The sequence below is a fragment of the Vespula vulgaris genome, chromosome 8, assembly GCF_905475345.1.
Source record: "Vespula vulgaris chromosome 8, iyVesVulg1.1, whole genome shotgun sequence".
NCBI lineage: Eukaryota > Metazoa > Arthropoda > Insecta > Hymenoptera > Vespidae > Vespula > Vespula vulgaris.
In genome coordinates this window covers 5,836,599-5,849,929 of record NC_066593.1, presented here as the reverse complement: position 1 = coordinate 5,849,929, position 13,331 = coordinate 5,836,599, and the positions used below count along the sequence as shown (strand labels likewise).

Here is a 13,331-nt window from a genome sequence, read left to right as displayed (position 1 = left end):
GTTTATCATAAATATGTAACTATCATTTCAGTTTTCAGTTCGTTTATATTAAAGATTTCGATACATATATATATTTTTTTTGTATATCATGATTATAAATCGTTTATCATTAATAAACAAAAATAAACGATCTGTTGTTAATTCTTTTACTTTTCTTTTTTTATAGATACGTTATAGAAGATACGAATAAGTTATATAAGATCGAGCTTTATTCGTCGACTTTCAGGGCTAGTCTAATCGAACTAATGTCGAAAATCATGATAAGGGTATAACGAGTATAAACGAGCGATAAACGCGTGAGGGAACATAACGACGTAGGTATTTGGTATACGCACGAGGTAATTACATTTGTTCGTGCATAGCTTCGCTTTAATAGTGTCCCTCGGCTGATCATTGGAACTTCGAAAATTACGTGAGTAAGTGCCTGCCTCTATATACCGTTGCCTTCTACAAGCTCGGGGATTTGCGAATTTTCCATGATGAGCGTGGAATGTAGAAGGGTAGTAAAGATAATCGATAGAGATGGACCGATAAACGTAAAAGTAGAAAGAGAATAAGTAGGAAGAGAGAGAAAAAGAAAAAGAAAGAAAAAGAGAGAGAGAGAGAGAGAGAGATGCAAGTTAAATTTACAAAGGATAACTTTGCTTCAATTGCGTTCAATGAAACAAAATAGAAAAATTCGTTCGTGCGCAATGTAGTTAACTAGTTCTTGATACTCGCACATTTCGAGAGACTTCAATGTTCTATATACAATATCTCTCTCCTACATTTGGATATATTCCAAAAAGGACAACGGAAACTAAATAAGTACTTATGTACGTATACTTTATATTACGTTGCATAATAAATTCATTTGGTATGTGTAATAACGAAAGGATATTATTGTTAGAAAAGTAAATGAAAAATGGCGGAGATAACTTATATGTTACATGAGTATAAAAATTACGATTGAAACGAGCTTATTATTACGCGTATTCGTCGATAAATAAAATCAATTTTTTTTCTTTTTTTTTTTAACAAATCATAAAAAATGTTCTTGATGTGGGCATATTAATGTTTCTAATAATAACAATGCATATATATATATATATATATATATATATACATATATCTTACAGAGACAGACATGCTTATCTCTCGAGCAAATGTACGCCACAATCGATTTTCCCCTTTGTACATAATCACGGTCAATTGAGTTTATCTAACTAAGATAATTAACATAGAGTCGGTCGACAGTAAGATCAACGGTGTAAGACCAACAAATGTGAGCTCACGTCGAAACACAGAACGCATAATCATCAGCCAAACTTCAAGTACCTATAGTTTATCGGGTTTATACAACAGCTCACCGTAGCTCTCACCACACTTCACCCGATGATAAGATGATTTTAAGGATTTTCCTTGTTAGCAGATAGCAAACGAAAGGGTTGTATCTCATAACGTCGTGTTTGTAGAAAGTTCTTCCTTATGTTCCTTACTTACCACAAAGTACACTTTCCTCAGCGGATAGACTTTGCGAACCCTCCAAAATACTTGCTCTTCTTGTATATTGTGTAATGATTTATTGAGACTTTAAAAATCGATAAGAAACAATCTTCTTGACGAGCTCAACCATAAATAAATAGTATACATGTAATATATTTATATATAACGTAAATATAATATATAATATAAATATGATATATATATAATATAGATATAATATATATTATATATATTTATCTACATATTTCATATATATATATATATATTTTTTTTCTCTCTCTCGTATTTTGTTTCTTTCTTTTATATAAATTTACATGAATTGTTTGTCATATTATATTGTTGCATTATCACATCATTATTATAATTATTTATTGATTGTTAATACCACGGGATAAATCACAAATGAAAAGTTATAATTGATAGAGAAATACATTATAATCGTATTTAATACAAGTACCATGTTTTCGATAAATGAAGCCAATTAATACGCACGAAATGCCATTCATCCATTGTGCCGATTTAAGAATACTTTCAATCGATGCTAATAACCGCGATTAACTCGAATTTATTAGATTCATTAATTAAAAGCGTATTTTGATCAGGATATTCATATAATTATCATTCGAAATACTGAACACGTAACGAACGGTAATGGGCCATTTGATATATCGATTAGATCAAATTTTATTATTAGCTTTTCGTCGAGCCAACATTTCAACACGCACAACCATCGAGTATGTCATCCATTTTTCTCGTTGCACGAGAATCAACACACACATCGATTCGTTTTTGCGAGAGAAATAAAGAGAAAGAGAGAGAAGAGAGACAAAGAGAAAGAGCATGAAGCTCACAGTGATATTGATCTCCTTCACGAAAACAATGCTTCCCGATCGAAGCTTCTAATTCCAAACTGACTCGTTGAAAATCAATCGGCACTCGTTAGATGCTTCAAGTGAGTCCACTTGAATTTGACCAACACATGAACATAGAGCTACGATAGAACCTTATTTGAAATTAAAAAAAAAAAGAGAAAAGAAAAAAAAATGATTTTTTGCAACGTTAAATTATCAAAGGGATATTTGGATTCAATACGAGCCATTCACAGACCAAAAGGATTAATTTCACTTATAAAATGTTTTCAAATTTTACCACGATGTTTAATCTTGTACGTAGAAAATCAATTTCTTCACTAATTACGCTTAACTTCGTTAAATGATATATATATATATATAAAATGTACGATCGTTGAATAATATATAATGCACGATGTACGTATTTATACGACAATAAATTTTCTCTACCTTTTTATTTCGTGTTATTAATCGATTCGATTCGTATGACATTCTTCTAATTTGTATTTTTATTCTATTTGCGACTAAATACAACGCATTATGTATACGAATATATATATTATGATACATATTGTTTTTTTTTCTTTTCTTTTTTCTTTTTTTTTGTAAATATAATATCATCGAAACGAAACAAAATGTTTCAAGTGAATTATTTTGGGAATAATATTTACGAAGTATCGATATTCTGTATGATTCTATGCCATCTCTAAACGTTTTATGCGGAATTTCAGCAGAATCAGTTTATATTCTCTTCAAATTCACGATTACGCCAAACGAATACAATCCGCAAACGGAATGCAATATTGCTATGGGAAGATCGAAACTTCAGCACGAGTAAAAAGAACTCGAACGTGCTTGTTTCCCTTACTACCTTTAAACTCCCACACATTCTACTTTCAGTTTGCTTTTTCGCCAAAGAACATCGAGTACGCCTTTTCTACGTTCTAACACGCGTTTCGCAACGTCAATATAAGTTTTCGATGCAGTCAGTTTATTTGATAACACGATGTATCGAATTTTATATACGAGCTTATAAATCAGTTGACGAAAAAAAAATGCATTATCATTGTAAACGGATTTAATTTAGAAACGTTAAATCATACGGATAATATTTAATAATACAAAAAAAAAAAAAAAAAGAAAAAGAAGAAGAGAAAAGAAGTTGACAATAACATATTACTAACGTGATTACATTGGATACTGAAAATTCATATTCTTTCATATTCAATATAAAAATGAGATCTATTAAACGTTATCTGTGTGGCTTAATGGTTATAAATTAAATCTATTTATCAATGATAATGCATTTTTGACAAGTGACTTATGCACCAGACTGTATAACGACGAAGATTTGTTAAAAAATATTCTATTACGTTCGTCATTATATTTAATGGTTAATCGAGTGCAGATTTTTTCTCTCTTTTTTTACGGAATTTTTCTAGTCCACGTTTTTGTTTATTTGAAAAGAAAAAAAAAAAAAAAGAAAAAAAATTATATTCTACCAATGCGACAGATAGAAAATATGACGATTATTAATTAATTTATCATTAGTTTTATAATCCTGTAGAATCTTCGTATATAACCACAATTCTTATTAAATTAATAATAGACGTAAATGTATTTATTTTTTCTCTCTCTCTCTCTCTCTCTCTTTTTTTTTTTTTCATAAAATAATTCGACTTACCTTGACCAACCGTAATAACTTCAATGAAGATCAAAAAACCAGAGAGCAACGGAACGGTGAACCAACGACACACCATCTTCCACACTTTCTCATTACCCGAATCACCGTCGATAACACTTTAACGTTGTCCACCTTCACCAGTATAAATTGGCACCAATTTTTGTTCGATACGAATTGGCCTTCCGAGGAGCACAATATACCGAAAAATTCTTGACCGATCTAATAAAAACTTCACGATCTTTTTTCTCACTCACTCGTATCGTCGTTTATTCGCACTCTTATCCTTCTCTCGTTCGCGCGATTATCACCATTAAAGCGTTCCGATAACACTTCTGCTTCGAACTTTATCACCCTTCTCTAGCGAATGATCGACGATAAAAATTGTAAAAGCACCGACGAGAGAAGTCGTCCTTTCCTTTTGGTATCGTCGTTAAAAAGAGGAACGAAAGACTCGCGGGAAGATCTCGAGACACATTCGACGATATTTCGTGATTTGCTTTATTTCTTTTCTTTTTCCCCGTGGAAAAAGCGCGGTCCGTGCAACGCGCTCGAACGAACTGCGTCGTTTGTCGTAAAAGCAATAAAAACGACGGTTTATCCGACTACGAGTATCGACCAATCGGCGCCCGATCAGATCCACAATCTCTTCGATGATTGGTCGATCGATGTAACGGAAAATAATCTCCTAACGTATTTTAACGTTCGTTAACAAAAGACGATCGTGTACTTTTATTCCGTTAAAACAATTGAAGAATGCTCGTCGATGTTGGTACAATGCGTGACGTATATACGAATAACCGATTTTCCTCGTCTCGTTCTCGCGCGTGATTGGCTCCGTTGGAGTTCTCACGCGTTTTGCGACTAACGTTCGATGACTCACGAGACATTCTTATATAAATCTTCCCTTGTAAATATTAAATTATTGTTTATTTGTTTTTCATCGAAATTTAACGAGAACGTTTTGCGACACACTTCGACACCCTTCAGTTTTTTCTTTTATTTTCGTATGTGTTTATAATCTCCACGTTCTCAAATTTCGTAGAAAGAAAAAAAAAAAGAAATAAACGCGAAGTCGCTTTCCGAGATGTGTATACGATGTAAAAAAAAAAGAAAATATTATAACAAAGATTTGCTCACTCGTTCGTAAGTAAGTAAATAAGTAAAGAAGAAAGTACACGTCTCTAATTTTTCTTTACTACGGCGTCGTCGTCTCGCGGGACGACGTCGAACGCACATGGATCTCTCGCCGCGACGACAACCTCGAGTGGTGGTGGTACCGCTCGGTGTTCGCGGCGCGGAATGATCCTGCGGACTTGCGTCCAGCTTCCATCGAGACGCCTGCGCCATGTAGTTGCTGCGTTCGCGCCGAATAAAACATATCGTCTCGTTCTAACATCAAAGAATATTTTTCCTTCACGATATATCTCCATAATAATATTCGAAAACGAACAAATCGAGTTTACCGATTATAATCCTTCCTTTTTTCCCTCCTTTTTTCTTCCTTCTTTCGAATCGAACGTTCTACAGATCGTGTATATTCTTTTTTCTTTTTTTTAAACGATATAAAATTTGGAGTTCTTCGTAGTCGGTTTTTGCCTACGAAAGTAGTTTTGCCTTACTTTATCGGGAGTGTCCTTCAAAAACATTGACGTAAAAAAGAGATTATCTTCTTTTCGTATATATAGGAATGAATAGAGATTTTCATAATAAATCGATCAATCAGTTAATATATTTGAGGATCGAGTATGTTCTTTAATATCCTTCTAATTTCCTATCGATTTAAAAGTTTCGATAAATCGATTGGTACTTTTAAGTTCTCGTAACAATCTTTAGATAGCATAGTATTTCATTTACGTATAGTTAGAAATATTGTCGTCCGAGGGCGCTAATGTCGGCGACAAAAGCGCTCCTACAATGTCTATTGGGCATAAATGGAATCTTTTATTTTCCTACATTGCCTACATGAATTTGGCTCCCTTGGTGAACACGCATGAGATATTATCGAAAAAGTATAAATTTGAAAGTGAAATGTAGTATTCTTTTATTAGAACTTAAAAGATTTATATCAGGAAGCGCAACGGTTCGTCGTATGAGAAAAAAAAGATGTAACCTAAACGTTTAAGGCTAGTGGTGACCTGATTAGAGTGGTCCACTGTTTTGACGCATACAGAAATGGCGGATACTATATTTATCATGCACTTTATACTCTTGTTGACATTCAAATTATGTTCAGGTATGAGGTTATATTTTATCATTTTCAACAAAGTTTTTGAAGCATGCGTGTATATAGTTTTTTTAACGTACTCGTTTTATTTCACATATTTTAACGCAGAGTTAAAAGAATGATATACTTTTGTTTATAAGTTCTTGCTAAAAGGTCTTTGCTTTTAATGTGTAATAGAATTTTATTTGGTAAAACAAAATTTTTATAGCGAGTATATAGCTACAAAGTTTTTGTTACGTATAATCCAACTAATAAATATTATTAATTCATATAGGAGACAGACAAAAAACAGCGTTGTTAGATGACGATCCATTTCTTGATAGTAGAGAAGCACCTGAATCTCATGAACCTGTAGGACTTACATTTGGAAATAATCCTGTCAATCAGCGTCGTTTTAGTTGTCTTACTTGCGATGAACCAGACTGTGCTCAAATAAAAATCTGCTTTGATGCTATCACTGTAATATAATATCTTTTTTATTACATTAATATCCATATAGAAAAGAGAGGTGAATATTCTTAAATAAGTATTATATATTTTCGTTTAATAGTGTATGAAATCTAGAATAAGAGAGACAGATGGCAAGGAAAGTATTAGTAGAGGATGCGTGGCAGATGTCGATCAAATGCAATTTTATTGCAACAAGCAACAATCTTCTAAAGAAGGAAAAAATGATAATGGTGTTAAAAGGCATGTTAGTAGATCACCCGGTCGTGCGCATATTTATGTCGAGTGCTGTCAAGGTGACCTCTGTAACAATGGTTCTTTTCCCATATTACAAGATTATATAGATGGTAAGATATCTATATCATCATTAATAAAGCCAATTGCGGAATTTACATTTATTATGTGTTGAACTATAGATGGAGAATCAGAATCAGACTATGTAATAAAATTAACATTGGCTATATTGGGGCCTATGCTAGGATTAGGTATTATTGCTGGAGGTGTCCTTTTCTGCTTAATAGCTCGTAAAACTCGTAGGAAACGTCCTTTGGCTTCGAGACACAAAAGATTAATTATAGACTCAGAACTTGAGCCGTCCATGTTACATTTTTCTTCTCCTTCGCCTGTATCTAGTACAACGTATCATGCACACGAACTGCAAGCAACCGCAGCGGGTGATAGTACTCTTAAAGTACGCATCATATAGTTGTAATTTTTTGTTATATACAGTTTCATTAAGGGTAACGTTTTTAATTCACGTAGGAATACCTGGATGGACGAAGTCTTACCAGCGGTTCTGGTTCAGGATTACCTTTATTAGTACAACGCACATTGGCCAAGCAAGTAGCGTTAGTCGAATGTCTTGGTAGTGGTGGTAATGGAGGATTTGGAGGTGAAGTGTGGAGAGGTATTTGGCATGGTGAAAATGTGGCTGTGAAAATTTATTTCTCACGAGACGAAGCTGCATGGGCTCGAGAAACGGAAGTCTATTCTCAATTACTGCCCTCGAGACATGACAATATTTTAGGATATGTTGGAAGCGATATGACAAGTAGAGCTAGCTGTACTCAATTGTGGCTAGTGACACATTATCATCCACTTGGTTCGCTTTACGATCATTTAAATCATTCGCCACATCCATTAACGCATCATCAAACTCTTAATATAACCTTGAGCATAGCAAATGGTTTACTTTATTTACACACGGAGATTCATGGAACTAGAGGAAAACCAGCTATGTCTCATCGTAATCTTAAATCTAAAAATATCCTTGTTAAAACGAATGGTGGCTGTGTTATCGCGGATTTTGCGTTAGCTGTAACTCAGGATCGACTTACAACGGATAGAGTGGATTTAAAACAAGGCGCCAAACGTTACATGAGTCCTGAGATTCTGGAGCAAACGTAAGTTATTGTATAAAAGATATGGCTCAAACGTTTCTGTAGGATTAAAGGTATTGACGTCGTTCGATTACAGATTAAACGTAGAATGTTTAGAGAGCTTCAGATGTGCAGATATCTATAGTTTGGGTCTTATACTGTGGGAAGTCTGTCGTAGATGTATAACTAATGGAGTTGCTTTGGAATATGCTGCTCCTTACTCCGAATGGCTCTCGTACAGTAATCAAGAGCCTAGTATAGAAGAAATGCATAAATTGGTTTGTCTCGACCAACGTAGACCACCGTTGCCTAATAGATGGCATTACGATGCAGTAAATACAATTATTTTGATTATATTAAATTTCTCTTATTTCATATTTCTCTCTAACTTTAATGAAAAATATTTTTCAGACATTATCAGGAATGGGAAAACTAATGAGAGAATGTTGGCATCATAAACCTGCTGCGCGCTTACCTATTCTTCGAGTGAAAAAGACACTCATCAAATTAGCAGCCGCCGATTCTCGCGTTCACTTACCTCTCGACTGACCACTGTTTATCTGATCATATTGTATTTCTTATATACATATTTATTTTTACTATTATCATCATCATTATACCATCATTATCACATGCATTGTAAAATCAGTCATCCTCGTTGTTGATCATACATTATCGAAATATCATGAAAGGGTAAGAAAATATCGTTTATTGACATATCGTGATAAAGGCATTAATGTTTTCATTTGTACTCGATTCTGTACTTCGTTTGATCATACAGTACATTCTTCTTGAGCAGAAAGCTCGAGTCAGCATGAAATTTTATACACTAAACATGATTAGATTGTATAAATGTACAAATTTTAACATTTCCATGAAACGCGTTGATGTGTTACATTTATAGAAATGATTAAGAAAAGGAAAAAAAAAAACAAAAACAAAAAAACAAAAAAAATGAAAGAAAGAAAAAATGTTGCCAGAGTTAAGCCTAATTTGTGGGTATAAGTTCGATGTAGATTGTTTCAATATACATACGCATCTGTCATTTTTACGATTATTATTATTTATGTAAGAAGTGTGAAGTTAAATGGAATAGTTTTGCTATAATCAATTTGTGAATTAATGTAAGTTTAATCTTTATTTTTTTTCTCTTTTTATCTATTGACAAATCCCGACAATATGAAGAAAGATATTTTTTATCATTATCGTTCATGAAATGATTATAAATAAGTTAGGATTTGTTTAGTTTTTTAATCGAAATATTCTGGAGTTCAATGTTCCTGTCATCATTTTTAACTTTGAAACTAGTTTTATATTTGTATTTGTGTATCTGTACTTGTATTTTCCATGTTACCTGGTAGTTTTTAGCATTTGTTAACGTAAATTGTATTTGTAAATATTATCCTTTATTTCGACCTACGTAATTTTTTTTTATAGTATTTCCAATATATCATTAGTTATAAAATTTACCTTTTATTAAAATATTGTAAATAGAATTTATAGACATTAATATCCATATCTGTTATTATTACACGATTAAGGAGGGTCATTAAATCTCTACCATTGCATGTTACTAATAAAAATCTCTAAATGTGAAAGAGAGTGAATGATGCGAGAGAACTCATTTTAGGACCAAAGAAATTCTGTATAAAGTTACTAACTTGTGTGTCCATTAAAAACGCATCTCATCGAATATAGATTTTGTTTGTTTCTTACAAATTTCTCTTGAAATCTCTTAATAAAGAATATTTTAAGTTTGCGAGTAATGTGTTTATTTGATACTTTGTACGTTATCTTACTTTGAAATATTTGAAAAAAAAAAAGAGGTTATCAAGATACGTTTCAACATTTTAATAACTTCATTTAATATTATTTATATTTTCTTAATAGATAGAAAACTTTACATGTAGCAACTTGTGGATGGATCGATTAAAAAATACATTGTAGTACAATCAATATTAAATCAATTACGTGGTTCATTCAAATTTCGTCACGTGGCAGGAAATACGTAATTCTGTAACTAAAAACAATTCGATTGGAGAACGTTTTTTGGATGTGTAGTGTCGTTTAAAAAATAGCCAATAGATGGCACTGTTGATAGAAAGACTAAGGACCAATCAGAAGGAATATTAAAGAAGGGATTTCTTGTGTCGCATTGGTTAAGTTTTGTACGTCTAGATATCCTGTATTCTTTAGAGAGCGTGTTTCTCATCTTTCTTAGGTTATATCCAAAGATTTGGAAGCAGGGAACAAACATAACCTTTTCTTTTTACGACGTGTGAGCGGACGGTATGTAATGTAGCACGTGTTCATAATTATTATAGAGAAAAAATGAAAAAAACTAACGTATTATATTAATAAATTGTGAATCTTCGACAACGTTATATATAATGTTTCAATACAAATATAAATTCATAGATTATGAGAAATGTTTTAAATTATATCAGCACGTGAGCATGATGTGCTTTCGAAGGTTTACACCTCATTTTCTTTTTGGGTTTCAGTAATATATAAAGGAAGTCAACATGTCTATCAGACCGATTTATAGGCCAACGATCGTCAAAAAAAGGACGAAAAAGTTTATTAGGCATCAAAGTGATCGATATGACAAATTGAAGGTACTATAGGCAATAATATTTCAGAAGTCATTGTTAATAATTTAGAAATGAAATTTAGAGTGTATGACAAATCGATAACAATTAAGTTGTACAAATATTTCAATTTGTTTATTAGTTTATCATTGTTATTTAAAGTGAATATCTCGTTTTGGTTATGATTACATTGACTGTGATATATTTAAAAATAAATGAATAAAAAAAGAAAGGATTTGCTAGAGAATATAAGTATTAGATTACAGATTAAACATAACTTTAATAAAGTAAATGTTATTTTAGCGTAACTGGCGTAAACCTAAGGGTATTGATAACAGAGTTCGTAGGCGTTTCAAAGGCCAATATTTAATGCCCAATATTGGTTACGGAAGCAACAAGAAAACCCGTCATATGCTTCCTACAGGTTTCCGTAAAGTACTTGTACATAATGTCAAGGTAAATATCAAACGCAAACTTTTAGAGTGTGATTACGCATAACAATTATCAAGAACACTTTTTGTAAATTCTACAAAACGATATCGTAAGATACAAATTACTTTGCATCGATAAAAATCATAAATCATTTTCACCAACGAAAACTTGTAATGTTTTATAGGAGTTGGAGGTATTGATGATGCAAAATCGTAAATTTTGCGCCGAAATCGCCCATGCTGTTAGCAGTAAAAAACGCAAGGCTATCGTCGAACGTGCTCAGCAACTTTCGATTCGCGTCACGAATGCCAACGCACGCCTGCGTTCTGAGGAAAATGAATAAATATTTTTAACTCTTAATAAAATAAGATCTTTTCGCTATGTATTCGTATATCAATCAATTACCCTGTTTAACTCAAACATACGTTATTACGTAAGAAACGAAAATACAGTGAAAGACAATATTACAAGCGATAAACATTTTCCAATAACTTTAATACACGTATTTATAATTATAGATGGTTATACGAATTAAATAACAAAATTATATTATATGATGAACATTTTTAAATCATTGGATTAGAACTTATGCAAAACGTTACGTTTACGGAAAGACGATGATGAAAAATAAGAACGATTTTTATATTTGTAAATATGTAATATAGAAATTCAATAGTCGCAATGCAGATTACGAAGAAGCCTTGATTAGCGCGATTTAAGCAACTTGGAACAATAGACGATAAATATTACAAAGTATCAGGAACTACTGTGAGTACACCGAATAAATGATTGCAGCTATGCGGTCAGAGATCTGCGGTTTTATTATTAACTCTAATTATGGTTATGCGCTCGCATTAAAGCTTCCACAATAACCGTGCTTCCATTTCTACTTTTAAAAGATGCAATCAGGAACGTGGTGTATAAAACCCGGTGATGCTGTAACGCAGAGTTATTTCAGTTTTGAACACTTGAGGATTAGGACGATCTGCCAATGATTCGAAAGGTTCGTTGCGTTATATTTTTATAAATGGAAATATATTTCCATCTTTCTTTTACATTTTTTTTATTAAATTTTATGTTAATATAACTTTATTTTGTATTGTTATTTTTTTATTTTTCATTTTGTCTTTTTTTTTCTTCTTCAAAGAACGATTTCATAAATTTAATCGTACATATACATTTTTTTTTTTTTTTTTTTAATTTTATAGGCATTATTAGTAGCAACGATGCTGATAGGAATTCGAGGCGAACCTCAAGGACCTGCTTATCTTCCTCCTAGTGTATCTCGTCCTTCTGGTACACCTGGAGGTGGCACAGGACATCCAGATGAATGGGCTGGGGTAAGATAAATTATACATTTATTAATTATAATTAGAATAATCTCTAATTGTTACATAAAAAAGATAATTATTTTTTTTTTATATACACAATGACAAGAAATATTGTTTACATCAGATTTTAATAAAGAAATATATAGTCTTTGAAAAATAATATACAGTCAGTTTCCGTTCAATGTGAAAATCGCAAGGATCAAACTTCTCTTCAAAATTTTTATCTTACACAACGATTAGTCAAAAATCTTTTCTTTCAAAAACGTACGTCATTGATAAATATCTAAGATTTAAAACAGTTGGATCATATGAGCAATTTCTCACGTCGATTATTAGACTTTTATAAATTTTCTATGTTCGATTTTTTTTTTATTTGCTTGATTCCTTTTTTTTATCTTTTTTTTAAAATTTTAGGATCCAGCGAACTACGAGTTCTCGTACGAAGTGCAAGATGCTGTTGCTGGCTTAGATTTCGGTCATCGTGAAATGCGAAAGGACCAAGAAGCTACTGGTACATATCACGTTCTACTTCCCGATGGTAGAACACAAATAGTTGATTACGTTGCTGATAACGCTGGTTATCGACCAAACGTACGATACGAAGGAACAGCAACTTATCCAGCACCAGCACCGTCTGCTGGTGGTGGTGGTGGAGGCGGTGACGATGGTTATAGATATTAATAATATAATTACATAAAAAAAAAATCGTAAAATATTTCTGATTTTATTGAATGAAAAATTAATTTCTTTTTATTGGTAAAATTTTTTTGTTATTCGTGAAATCAGAATTTGCGTAATCATATTAATGGTACAAGCAATTTTTTTTAATTTCGTTAACTCCGTCATTACTTGTTAAAAGTGTTTCTACGTACACATTCAAAGTTTGGAATAAATTTATTGAATATTA

At 32.1% G+C, this 13,331-nt stretch overlaps 4 protein-coding genes and 1 long non-coding RNA gene across 7 annotated transcripts in view; 3 read left to right on the top strand and 2 right to left on the bottom strand.

Annotated features, from left to right (window-relative positions):
• The window catches only part of LOC127065547 (zwei Ig domain protein zig-8-like), a 270,879-nt gene extending 265,564 nt beyond the window's left edge, over positions 1-5,315 (bottom strand). Inside the window, exon 1 of the mRNA XM_050998013.1 lies at positions 4,021-5,315. Within this exon, the coding sequence (XP_050853970.1) occupies positions 4,021-4,096 (76 nt within the window). The 5' untranslated portion in view covers positions 4,097-5,315. The remainder of the gene's footprint in view (positions 1-4,020) is intronic.
• A 621-nt stretch (positions 5,316-5,936) lies between these two features.
• Positions 5,937-9,829, top strand: LOC127065537 (activin receptor type-1). The gene is made up of 7 exons (XM_050997997.1): positions 5,937-6,253; positions 6,519-6,703; positions 6,795-7,038; positions 7,108-7,382; positions 7,454-8,094; positions 8,168-8,402; positions 8,482-9,829. Exons 1-7 carry the CDS (start codon positions 6,193-6,195, stop codon positions 8,617-8,619), a joined length of 1,779 nt encoding a protein of 592 aa, XP_050853954.1. The 5' UTR covers positions 5,937-6,192; the 3' UTR covers positions 8,620-9,829.
• Positions 9,830-10,302: 473 nt separating this feature from the next.
• On the top strand, positions 10,303-11,474 carry LOC127065551 (60S ribosomal protein L32). The gene is made up of 4 exons (XM_050998021.1): positions 10,303-10,359; positions 10,575-10,688; positions 10,965-11,117; positions 11,278-11,474. The coding sequence occupies exons 2-4, from the start codon at positions 10,596-10,598 to the stop codon at positions 11,434-11,436; spliced, it is 405 nt and encodes a 134-aa protein (XP_050853978.1). The 5' UTR covers positions 10,303-10,359; positions 10,575-10,595; the 3' UTR covers positions 11,437-11,474.
• Positions 11,475-11,609: 135 nt separating this feature from the next.
• On the top strand, positions 11,610-13,262 carry LOC127065550 (pro-resilin-like). 3 transcript variants are annotated; one of them, XM_050998019.1, is made up of 4 exons: positions 11,610-11,861; positions 11,993-12,096; positions 12,302-12,433; positions 12,839-13,262. In XM_050998019.1, the coding sequence occupies exons 2-4, from the start codon at positions 12,085-12,087 to the stop codon at positions 13,103-13,105; spliced, it is 411 nt and encodes a 136-aa protein (XP_050853976.1). In that variant the 5' UTR covers positions 11,610-11,861; positions 11,993-12,084; the 3' UTR covers positions 13,106-13,262. The 3 variants fall into 3 exon arrangements, with proteins under 3 accessions (XP_050853976.1, XP_050853977.1, XP_050853975.1); XM_050998020.1 differs by having other exon boundaries at positions 11,954-12,096; XM_050998018.1 differs by having other exon boundaries at positions 11,610-12,096.
• LOC127065555 (uncharacterized) lies at positions 12,107-12,922 on the bottom strand. The gene is made up of 2 exons (XR_007782123.1): positions 12,693-12,922; positions 12,107-12,428 (listed from the first exon to the last, which is right to left on the bottom strand). It is a non-coding gene; the product is annotated as an uncharacterized LOC127065555 (long non-coding RNA).
• Positions 13,263-13,331: the final 69 nt, after the last annotated feature.

Excerpts from the sequence above, each read along its gene's own strand:
- LOC127065537 (XM_050997997.1), top strand. The coding sequence starts at position 6,193 with ATGGCGGATACTATATTTATCATGCACTTTATACTCTTGTTGACATTC. Across the intron at positions 6,254-6,518 it reads GACATTCAAATTATGTTCAG|GAGACAGACAAAAAACAGCG; the intron begins GTATGAGGTTAT and ends TAATTCATATAG. Across the intron at positions 7,383-7,453 it reads CGGGTGATAGTACTCTTAAA|GAATACCTGGATGGACGAAG; the intron begins GTACGCATCATA and ends TAATTCACGTAG.
- LOC127065551 (XM_050998021.1), top strand. The coding sequence starts at position 10,596 with ATGTCTATCAGACCGATTTATAGGCCAACGATCGTCAAAAAAAGGACG. Across the intron at positions 10,689-10,964 it reads ATCGATATGACAAATTGAAG|CGTAACTGGCGTAAACCTAA; the intron begins GTACTATAGGCA and ends ATGTTATTTTAG. Across the intron at positions 11,118-11,277 it reads TACTTGTACATAATGTCAAG|GAGTTGGAGGTATTGATGAT; the intron begins GTAAATATCAAA and ends AATGTTTTATAG.
- LOC127065550 (XM_050998019.1), top strand. Across the intron at positions 12,434-12,838 it reads ATCCAGATGAATGGGCTGGG|GATCCAGCGAACTACGAGTT; the intron begins GTAAGATAAATT and ends TTAAAATTTTAG.